This window comes from Haemaphysalis longicornis, unplaced genomic scaffold (assembly GCF_048455015.1).
Source record: "Haemaphysalis longicornis isolate Haplotype H1 unplaced genomic scaffold, Haemaphysalis longicornis Haplotype H1 scaffold_9, whole genome shotgun sequence".
Taxonomy (NCBI): domain Eukaryota; kingdom Metazoa; phylum Arthropoda; class Arachnida; order Ixodida; family Ixodidae; genus Haemaphysalis; species Haemaphysalis longicornis.
In genome coordinates this window covers 149,295,005-149,307,174 of record NW_027526460.1, presented here as the reverse complement: position 1 = coordinate 149,307,174, position 12,170 = coordinate 149,295,005, and the positions used below count along the sequence as shown (strand labels likewise).

At 44.0% G+C, this 12,170-nt stretch overlaps 1 protein-coding gene across 1 annotated transcript in view; it reads right to left on the bottom strand.

Annotated features, from left to right (window-relative positions):
- LOC144152018 (putative 4-coumarate--CoA ligase 2) overlaps positions 1–12,170 on the bottom strand; it is a 97,843-nt gene that overhangs the window by 24,326 nt on the left and 61,347 nt on the right. Inside the window, exons 6-7 of the mRNA XM_077683203.1 lie at positions 6,299–6,574; positions 5,166–5,310 (exon numbers count right to left, since the gene is read on the bottom strand). Coding sequence (XP_077539329.1) covers positions 5,166–5,310; positions 6,299–6,574 — 421 coding nt within the window. The remainder of the gene's footprint in view (positions 1–5,165; positions 5,311–6,298; positions 6,575–12,170) is intronic.

The following is a 12,170-nucleotide window of genomic DNA, read 5'->3' as shown; positions in this document are numbered from 1 at the left end:
CTGGGCACGTAAATAAACATGATTGATTGATTGATTGATTGATTGATTGATTGATTGATTGATTGATTATTATTATTCGAGGCATGACTCTTACGCCTCTTTCTACGTCGCTGTGGACGACGCATGTTTTGAGCGGCTCAAAGACCCTGCGCTGTGGCCTCGGCACTGTCTTTTCAAGCCCTTCCGTGGTGAATTGCATGAAAAAATGATTCATGCAGAGCAGCAACGACTTGATGATGATGGCAGGTAATAGTAGCTTTGATTGCTTTTATCAGAACGTCCGTGGACTTCGCACAAAGTCAGCTGAATTCTTCTCAAGTGTCGTTTCTTCTTGCTGGCCTATAATTATTCTAACAGAAACTTGGTTGTGCCCGGACATAAGTTCCAATACCTTGTTCCCTCCGCATTACCAAGTTTTCCGGCATGACCGTGACCAGTTGCACGTTAAACAACGGGGCGGTGGTGTGCTTATTGCCCTACATGACTCCATCAAGTGTAAACGCCGCCTTGACCTTGAATTAGAGAGTGAGTGTATTTGGTTAGAGGTGTTTTGTGATCGGGGTGAACGGCTCTTAGTGTGTACATACTACATTTCCCCTGAGACACATGCCAGTGAGTTCAGAAATATCCTTGACACAATCGAAACTACAGTAATATCTCACAGTGATCACCATTTCCTTGTCACTGGGGACTTTAACGCACCGGGGATTTCTTGGGAGACTCAGCGGGTCAGTCAGGCGTCTCATCCAATATCTCCGAAGTGTGACTTTCTATTTGATTTTATTTCCTTTACTTCCTTGCAGCAGTGCAACCTCATTAGGAATTCATGTGGGAACGTCTTACATTTGTGTCTGACTAGCTTGGAAGCTGTCGACGTCTCGCGCAGTCATACTAACCTTGTAAAACCGGACAAGTTTCATCCGTCATTACATATTTCATTGCATAACGTATCTCTCCTCCATTACAGTCCCCCTGTTTGCACACCAGGAAGACGTAGTTACGACTTTGCTCGTGGTGACTACATTGGTTTATTTCACTTTCTTAGTAACACTGATTGGTCACCGATAGCTAACCTCAACGACGTTGATGAACAGACCGATTTTTTTACTGAAGTTGTTCACGATGGCTTGAGGAGCTTTGTTCCCCAAAAATTTGAAAGAAAGGCAATTTGCCGCGTTGGTTTTCTGCTGAACTTAAACGAGCTTTGGGGAGAAAAAATCGAGCGCACAAGCAAGCTAAGAAAACGGGCAGGAAGGTGGCAGAATGAGTTTCGTCAACTCAGATCTCTTTGTAAATGTCTGGTTAGGCGCGATAGGTCGAATTACATTGCATCGGTTGAGGCTGATGCAACACGCAATGCAAAAGCTTTCTGGGGCCACGTCCGCTCTCAAACATGTAAAAATTCACCTGGGAATATTAACCTCATCGATGAACGAGGAGAGAGCATATCGGACGTGGCCAATGCCTTTGCGCGACAATTCCGTTCCACTTATGGCAAAAACAGTGCAGCTTGCCCCCCTCCACAATCTATAGGTTACTGTAAAAACTCAGAAGTGCTTGTTTGGGAAAGTCTCGTTTTGAAAGCTCTGAAACAATTGAAATCGTCATTTTCATGCGGCCCTGACGGCATTCCTTCTGCCGTACTGAAAGCGTTTGGTGATATCCTAGTTCCAGTATTGACGTGTATATTTCAAACTTCTCTCAAGTCTGGCAAGTTCCCCGCTCGTTGGAAGAATGCAAGGGTTGTTCCTGTATTTAAGACAGGTTCTAAATTCGACCCCACGAACTACCGACCGATATCTATTCTATGTGCTGCTTCTAAATTGTTTGAGTCAAAACTGCATAAACTACTCACATTCAGTATAAATACCACTATAATACCTGAACAGCATGGTTTTTTCGCGGGCCGATCGACCACTACCAATCTCGTCAACTTCATGCTGCATGCTTCGGAAGCTGTGCAAGGGAGAGGTCAACTTGATGTAGTCTACTTTGATTTAAGCAAGGCTTTTGATGTCGTCTGCCACGAGCTCTTAGCCAAAAAACTATCTGAGCTTGATATACAACCATCCCTGATATCTCTTATATGCAATTATTTATGTGATAGGTCATGTTTCGTGCATGTAAATGGACAGTCTTCTCTTTCCTATGAGGTCACCAGTGGTGTCCCTCAGGGCTCAATTCTCGGGCCACTTCTCCTCTCAATCTTTATAAATGATGTCGCGACAATATTAAATGATTGTAATTTTCTTTTATATGCCGATGATGTAAAAATATTTAAATCTGTTTCCAACTCTGCCAGCTGTTCCGCTCTCCAGAGAGCAATCTCGTCCTTCTCGCATTGGTGCTCATGCAACAAACGCCTCATTAATACATCTAAAACTAAGGTAATGACATACACAAGAAAGACTGACAACATCTTGTTTCCCTATAACATCAACGGTGAATTACTCCCACGTGTGGTAGAGGTTAATGACCTAGGCGTCACTTTCGACAGTAAACTGAGCTTCTCTCCACATATTCAGGTAATTACTCGCAGAGCTCTTCGATCGCTTGGCGTTGTCTGTCGCGTGTCCAAGGAGTTCAAGGAACCGATTTCTCTTCTCAAGCTCTACACAACTATATGTCGTCCTCAGCTTGAATATGCATCTGTTGTCTGGAACAGCACGAGCAAAACAAGCCGTAAGCTTGTAGAAAGGGTCCAAAATAAGTTCATATCTATCTTCAACCATCGCTTTGCCGATAGTAGTAATTATAACCCTGGATCGTCCTCTTCATTGACGCTATCATGCTTAACTTCCAGGCGGAACAAGGCTGATATTCTCTTCCTCTTTAAAATTATGCACGGCATAGTGTCTTGTGGTGAGCCGCTACAGCATGTTCGTCTTTATGTGCCGAAAAAGTGGACCAGGAAACATGATACCTTTTGCAACCCCAATTGTCTGCGTGTCTTGTGCCCTGTGTTCCGACTGCAATGCACGTACAATCGGTACTCGGATTACCTTGATATATTTAATGATTGCCCTACTCTGTTTCGCAAGCATGTCTGTGAGTTTGTATTGGCGTAACTGCCAACTTTTCTTGTTCTGCATTTGTCTTTTATCCTTGAGTTCATGCACCTAAATGACTTTCATTCCATAACTTCAACATAAGCTATCCTTTCGTTTTTTTTTGGCATTTTGTATTTTATTTTGTATTTGAAAGATGTGTACATTATGTTTCGTGTGTTTCTGTTTCCGTGCGCCAGCACAAAGGCCCCCTCGGCTGTTCCTGGGCACGCAAATAAATGATTGATTGATTGATTGATTGATTGATTGATTGATTGATTGATTGATTGATTGATTGATTGATTATTATTATTATTATTATTATTATTATTATACAATTAACAAGCTTGCTAAGTCCGGTGTAGACGCAAGCCTTGTTGCCTTGTTGTCCAACTATCTCCTTGACCGGTCCTTTTATGTAGATGTTAACTACAAAAAGTCTAGTGTTTACCCTGCAACAAGTGGTGTACCCCAGGGTTCCGTGCTGGGTCCATTATTGTTTTCTGTCTTTATCAATGATGTTTCAACAGTGTTAACAAACTCTTCTTTTCTTCTCTATGCTGATGATGTCAAACTATTTAGGCACATTAGCGGTGTTTAGGACTGCTGTGCCTTGCAGAGGGATGTGTCGGAATTATCGGTCTGGTGCAGGAAAAACTGCCTAATTTTAAACCCCACTAAAACAAAGGTTGTCACCTACAGCCGGAAAACCCACCGTTTGCTGTTTTCCTACAGTATTGAGGGAGCTCCTCTGCAAAGGGTTGATGAGATTAGGGACCTAGGGGTGCTTTTCGACAGTACCCTCTCTTTTTCTCCTCATATTAGGCTCATCACCCGGCGAGCACTCCGAAGCCTTGGAAATGTGTGTCGGATTACAAAGGAATTCTCTTCTCCAGATCCATTTCTAATGCTATACAATGCAATATGTATACCACAGTTAGAATATGCTTCTGTTGCCTGGAACGGCATCTCCAAATCTAGTAGTGAATTATTAGAACGTGTGCAGAAGAAGTTTTTATCCATATTTAAGCACCGTCATCACAATCACAGTTTTCATCCTGATTCTGAATTACCCATAGTCCCTTCCATCCCTTCCTTGAACTGCAGACGTATGCGTGCAGACCTTACATTTCTTCACAAAATTGTTCATGGCGACCTTTCTTGCGCAGACCTGCTTAACTGTTTAGAGTTTAGTGTACCACAAAGGCCCACCAGGTCGCATCGCCCGTTCTTGACCGCTGCGCGCAACTCCAATCATTCTCCTGTGCGCAAAATACAGAATTGTTACAACCGCTTCTTTGAACGCCTTGACATCTTTCAGAAATCCTTTACAATTTACCGTAGAGCGCTGTTGAATACAGTATGTTAAACACCTATGATATGTCTGTCGTTATTTTTTTTCTGGAATTTGGTTTCTGTGCGGTTGTGTCTATCCAACTGATAGTTGCCTATTTTTGAAACTGTTTACTGTCATTTGTTCGTCTTATCATTTGTCTCTACACTCTTGCCGTTGTTTTTGTTGTATTACTGTCAAACTTTGACGCTATGCCTGTCGTGTGGCCTTTACGACAGGCAGAGCAACATAGGCATCTTTGTTTATTTTTTATCTGTACCCAGGCTCCGCCTGTGCTTTATTTCTGCCATTTTCACTACTTCAATTTGTGTGTGTCTTGTCACTTGTTTGTTTCTTGCTATATGTTTCTTGTATTTTGTGTATTTTTTTTTTCATGTAACTACCCGTGCGCCAGCACGCAGGCCTCTGGCTGTTCCTGGGCACGTAAATAAACATGATTGATTGATTGATTGATTGATTGATTGATTGATTGATTGATTGATTGATTGATTGATTGATTATTATACGCGCACTCTGAAAGAGCTCGATTGACCATTTCTCTTGTGCCAACAGACCGCGTGTGAGCAACAACGCTAGTTCTCTCGTCGAGCTCGCACAGTACTCTGTCAAGGCTGCATTAACTGGATATTAAACTTTCTGAGTTTAAACCATCCTAATAATAACACTCCAGCGAGCGTGGCACCGTCGGAGTTTATTTCGCATGTCGGAGGACTATTTGAGGTGTGAACATATCTTCATTGATAATTGAAAGGCAAAACTATTACCGGAGTGGCACCAGCCGTCGTCGTCGAGGAAGCCGGCTGTGGCTTTCGGGTTCTTGTAGTACCCGCGCAATGATGAAGGGGTGCGAAAGATGATCTCTCCATTCTCGTGCGGACCCAGGGGTTCGCCCGTGGTCACCGACAATATCTGCGGCAGCACACGCGCATTTTTTGGTCTCCGTCATTGGGGTGAACGTAGTTAATGTATGTCTTCAGTTATTCCTGTTTTCTTTTGGAAAAATGACACCCGCGAAAGCTGCATTAAACAGAGCAGCACCATCTGCCGTTTAAAATTAGGCAAAATTAATGGGTCTGAATTATTATCCTAAAGCACAAGACGAGGCCCCTCCCTTGTGCATTAACTACATCGGCTCCATTGTTCTCGCTTCTGAAGCCTACATAGCCCTGCAGGGATCGCGAACCACCACCTTACCTATGTCACAATAAAGTCAATACATGTATGCACAGGCACTGTACAAAGTACTAGTAAATTACCAATAAAAATACCAAACACAATTATCGGAGAAAAAATGCATGCGCCACATTGACTCGGCCTATTGGCAGTTGCAGGTTAACCGATTGATATTTGACCTGACCCGTCAGATCGGCCGTGACTTGTGCTGTAGTCAGAGATCTAGTAGCGATCCGGCGTCATGTGGCCATTGCCTCTGCGTGCGTTTCCACTTTCTCCTGACGTTTTTAGGAAAAGCGCTCGCCTCGTATTGTCGAGAGACATATATTATCCTGTTACACCCGTATGTGTTTCTCGATATAATTATAAGAGGTTGTGCAGTTCGTTCTGTAACATCAATTTTCTTCAATCTGGTTTCCACGTACCCATTGCCGTTTGTTAAGGCGAATAACTACTGTCACACAAGCAAACAGTGCTATGAAGCGACACAGTGAGCTGGCCTTTTTGGAAGCGATTCACGGCTACCATGGCGCAAAACACAGAAAGACTATGAAGAAAACACAAGAACGAGCGCATTCAAGGAGTGCGCAGCTCCTTCTTGTGTTCTCTTCCTATTCTTTGTTTTCCGCAATCGTAGCCATGAGTTCTATTGAATTCACGAGCTCTTTTATCTAGTCAACCGATAGCGTTATGTTCACCGAAAAAGGACGAGGGTAGTCCCCACCTTCAGCTCAACGTTCGGTGTCGGCACGCCAACGTCGGTGAAGCAGATCTCATCCGGCCCAGGTATGGTGATCAGCCCCAGGCATTCAGTGCAGGAAAAGAAGATGCGAAAGCTGTGCAGGTTCGGGAAGACGTCGCGGGCGTGCTGCGTGATCACCTCCGGCACGACGCTTCCACTCAGATATAACTTCCGCATTTTGTCGAGGCTCAGCTGTGTCCGCAGCATCTCATGGAACAGGCTGCTCAGGCGGGTGGGAAAGCTGAACATCGTTGTCACCTGCATCCATGCAAGGATCACCGATGGGAAGAACACAGAACCATGAAATCGAGGATTTTTCGCCCTAACAAGATATATCAGAGCTCACCCCTTGTACTAGCAATTAAAGAATAGAAATATTTGCCCATTGGGCTAGACTAACAAGCAAATGCTTCTTATTTTCGGACAGCGGTTGTCGCATTTTTAACCATTCAAAATATTCAGTAAGTTGTTTAGGCTCTTTTTATAATGTCTATCTTTTCTAGGATGTGGGTCTCCCAGCGTTTACAACACCTTGCAAATGTTACGTATTCAACTATATTAATTTTGGTAGCAATTTTTAGTGATCTACTTTACAATTCCCTTGTGTAGATTTGGTACTTTTAGGGTATTCCCTTTTCAATTTGGTTATCATTATTATAGTTCTTGTTTTTGGAAGGTTCTATGTTCAGTGTATTTCCCTTAAACCTACTATGTGATACAAGTTGGGCTATTAGGATACTTCAATAAGAATAAATAACAACTCATGAGGATAAGGTGAATATGGAAGTATTACGCACATAAATGTGATGAAATATCAGGACTTTGTACTAATGAGACGCGAAAAATGTATACCGGTATTTCCTGTTTTACGATTTGTTTCTCGATTTCGCACACAGAGTCACATTGTTGCAAGCTTTGCTTGCGAGCGTTCTTTGTAACCCAGACAAGTAGTCCGGAATGTTTTACGAACGAAAAACGATCTGCGAAGCCAACACCATCCGTTAAGTGGCACTGGTACAAAACGCCACACTCCTAAACAATGCGCAGAACTCCCTCAGTCGGGCGGCCATTATAATGCCTTAATTAGAACTGCAGATTATCACTATCAGTTTTCACCACCAAGCCACAAAATAAGAAGAAAGCGGGGAAGCGAGTTGGCGTCTCCCACGCCTCTACGAGCTCCAGCTGCCTTTCTTTTGAGGGAATTGGGATCCTGGGGACATTTCAGCGAGTCTTTATTCTGCCTAAAACTGTCTGACCGCCTTTATGCCGAACCACAGCGCAAACGACAAAACAAAGTACGACAGCAAGGAACGTCGCACCTCTTAAAATTAAGCGGCAACCTACCTATTGTACTGGTTTCAAGATGTGCATGCCGTATGCATACACTTGACTTGCATCTCACCCTTTCTTCCATAATACGTGCGTACGCGCGTATTGCGATTCTTTGTTCATTGGATTGTTTTAATCACGGACCCTACAAGAAATGCTTCTGCATACTCCATGTTGTTTTTTAGATTGTTTTACACACTACGTGTTTGTTACCTTGTGTAAGTTCAATGAATGGAGAAAATTTATTTCATTTATTTTAACTCGCGAAACAAAAATGTAGCTTAGTTGAAACAACTCTCAAAGCATATATTCATGGAACATATAATTCTGGCCATTGTCATTTTGTTATCAAGAAACATTTCCTTGATGCACAAAATCGAAATCTGACTGACAGAAATTTGGTACGCAATAATAAACTTCGCCTCAATTATTACAGTATGGGTTTCCACGGTATTACTTTGCCATAGTATTTGGAATTAACTGCTTTGAGTGGCTGAAACAAGTTTAGTGTCAAGGCAACAAAAACAAGCAATCACTCCTGTTCTTTAGTTGTGGATATCAGTATGGCTTGCGAATATGTTTATCTCCCGTTTGCCTATACAACTTCCTTACCCAATAGTTTGCCTATCTCTGTATCACTACCGCCTTTATTGTTACACAGTGTACTTGTACGCGCTCTAGGTATTTCGAGAAACGTATACCAAAAGCCTTTTCTGGGCGCCATGGCTTCTCGTCGTGTAGCATCTCCCGTTTGCAAGTAACGCTGCCACTCCCAATAGTTTACCGATATCTGCATCACTACCTCCATTACTGTTGCCATTGTACTTCTACGCTTGTTGGGCATGTCGAGAAACGCATACCGAAAGCCTTTTCTTGGCATTACGGCTGTCCTCGTATGCTACGTTTCACTTTACTTAAACAATAAATTATCACTCACAAAACAAAGAAACCCCCCGCGTTTCATAGCCAACCCTTCCACACCAGTGTAAAATGGTTTCCGAAAGATGGTTTCTCCGCTTTTCCAAAGAATGCAAGTACTTAAAAACCTTAGTATCGAATCTCGCCGCGTTCATAGAAATAAATGCACTCCGTCGAATCTCTAGCACAGGACCAACAAAGAGACGCCACAGGGCTCAAAATTATCCCCAAAGCTGCAAGATATCAACGACTCTTTACGCCGACGATATAACAATCTGGGCTGCCAACGGATCCACCGGTATCGTCCTTCTTCAATATGTCCGCGGTTCCTTCTTTGTTTCCCGCTTTGTTGTCTATGTTTCATTTCGTGCTTAAATTTCAAAGAAGTACCAACGGATCACTGGCACAAACAAAAAGATGCACCTCAAGAGCCCAAAAACTGGGTGAAAAACCTCGCTGGAGAAAATGAATTGCACTGACTACCAGCATAAACCTGCAGTTTTCGGAACCCAAAACACCCGCAACGTAAGCGCAGGGCAGATATAAACAGTCCGTTTGGAGAGAACAAATACAAGGAGAAGATAAAAAAGCCCAGTTGATGTTAATTCACAGTAATGGCAAGGCACAGTTCACCATGAAAATGAATCAGAAATAAACTCTGCAAATTGCAAGAATAGTGAGACGAATAGCTAAAAACAGAGCCGGCCTCAAGGAGGAAGAAACTCTGAGAATTTTACAGGCCCTGGAAGTTAGGCACCTGGCATATAGCTTGCCTTTCCATAACCTTAACAGACACGAGACTGATAAAATAAACGCCATACCCTCACGGCTTAGAAAGCGGCCTTCGGTCTGCCAAATTATACGCAAATATAAAGCTTTTTAGCTTGGGTGTATCCATTACCGTCGAAGAAATTAGGGAGCCACTCCTCATCTCACAAAAACAACGTCTACTAAAATTTGAAGAGGCAGGGACATCCTGCAGAGAGCCGGGTCCGCCGCTGACATACATTAAACTATTAAGAAAATGGGTTCGAGTAGACAAGAACAAGACTAAAGGTGGTCCTCTACCTCGAAACGCCGTCGAATACTTGCATGAAGAGAGAGAGAATTAGAGCAAGAGTAGCCTAGGCTTCTCACGTAAACAATATGAAAACAAAAAAACGTCCCCTACAGCGACCTGCTTTGTAGAATTAGTTTTATGCCTCCGTCGTCATAATCGATCTCCAAGAAGCCACCAAAAGTCGCATCACTCCAGCACACACCACTGCCGACGAAGCCAAAACGCGTGCTCAACGCCTGGCAATAAGCTATGGGGAGGAAAAAAATGCCTCCAAAAATGCCTCTGATCCGAAAAGCCTATGTGGAATATTAAGAATGGCAAAATTTACAAACGGCTTAGCAAACCAGAGCCACAAACACCAAATCATTATCACGGCAATATCTGCACTCCTTGAAATGAGGCGCTGGAGGGAAACCGTGCTGGGAACTGTCCTAGCCTTCACCAGCCCCTCCCGAGAGGCTTCGGATAACGTCTCACAATCCAAAGTTGTGCACTGGCACTTTTCTCCAACCCTGACAAGAACCTCTATTCCGCGGAAGCTCCAACCCTGCGAAAACTACATACAGTTGCCCACACAATTCCTGGCTGCCCAAATTTTCCCTCAAAACACAAAAACGCATGCGATAAGTGCGGAAATCCTTCCAAATTATTTCATACTACGTAGGGCTGCCGTGTCATCTTGCCTTCAGTATACCCCACAACGAATACGTTCGCGTTATGGGAGGCAGCCCTGGCCAGCTTCGAATTTGGGATTCAGAGGGACTTGATTCTTCGAGCCGGGAGAGGAGCAGGACAGTATGGAGCGCCAAACCAAGGACACCCGCCCTAGGACAATCATGACACCTGTTTTTAATAAACGTCTCTATCTCTCTTCCTCTCCAAAAGAGCGATTGTTATGGCTTCTTGGCTGTAATACAACTGGTACAATGGCAGCTAGTTAATTTGACCATCAATTAATGGAATAGCACCGGGGGTCTGGCCGGGTTCCAGAGAAGGTGTCCATAAAAATTGTGCCTTCTCCACTCCGTGAAGAAGTATTCCCAGCAATGCTGGGTGCTGGGCAAGACGTTAACGAAAAAATATCTTTGTGTGTAATTGGCGATAGGCACACTTCTTATTAGCAGCGAAGCTGTTTATCAAATCTTTAGTGTCGTGTGTGCAGTTAAAAATACGAAGAAAAAAATTCCCCGCATTTCCCCGAGGGGAAGAATGTGAAAGTGCGAATGCACGAGTTGAATTTGCGCGGTTCGGTAATGTTCGCGAAAGAGAGATTACACACACACACACAACTACAAAGAAAGAAAGATGCATTTATTCACAGACACCTATTTGTGTTGTCGTTGTACTTGATTGCTAGAGCGGATCTCAGCTTTGAAATTTCGTGTCAGTACTCCTTTAAGCAGGTGCATTAGCCCTTCTCACGCCCGATTCTTGGCCAATCCCCCACGTGGGTATGTGCATGTCAGCGGCCAGGCAGCGCGCGCCCATCTCCCCCCGTTGCCAAGGAAGACGAGGAGATTCCTGGCCAATCCCCCAAGTGGGTATGTGCTATGTCAGCGGCCAGGCTGCGCGCGCCCATCTCCACGTGCGCGGACATCACCGGTGGACGCAGGTTCAGGGTCGCTTAAGAAGTGCATTGCACTTAAAATGCCGAGCGCACGGGAATGCCTGCACGTGACCTCGTGCCTAGCGGCGACCGCCAAGCAACCACGGTGCACGTTTGTCAAGTCAAGCACACCCACTTTGGGAGATTGGCCAATATTGCGGTGACCGCCCGGCAGCAGAATCCCCGGTGGATGTTTGTCAAGCGAAGCATACCCACTTTGTAAGATTGGCCAACATTGGCAAAAAAAACTCCAACGTTCACTATAATTGCGGCAAAACTTGACCGGCAAGAGGAAGACTCCAGCGTTCACCGTTACCGTGGCAACACTTGCTCATTACGAGAAAGACGCTTCATAGTCTACGCCCTTCCAAGGTGATATACATTGGTATCACATAAAAAATACAGGATGATCACTCTTATCGCAAATATGATGGAGTGAAGGTCGGTGCGGCAGGGAAAAAGAAGCAAATCGGTTGCCATCGTGGGCTAAAACCGTCGTGATGGTCCTGAAATTAGTAGTAATTAGCGAATTACCTTCCCCACGACGTCGAGGCCATTTCCTGTCCATCAACATTTTTCGACTAACTGTCTGCACATCTTTCGCAATGAAAACCCGTGTCAATAAAAAAACTTTATTTTTTAACCCATCCCTTATGTAATACACCCTCGGCGGTCTTTAAGGAAATAAAGTAAAGTGAAGTGAAGTGAATCACAAAGAAGTAGGTGTGTGTACAGGGGAAGTAGTGTGAAGGCAACAAACATAACCGTTGGTGATTAAGTGTAATAGAGTACATTCCTAGTGAAATCAAGCATGGCAGGGGGCGGCAGAAAGGGAGATAAGCGGATGAGATCAAAAAGATTGCTGGGATAAATTGGTCGCAGTTAGCACAGGACCTGTGATAATTGGAGATCTATGGGAGATGCATTTGCCCTGCAGT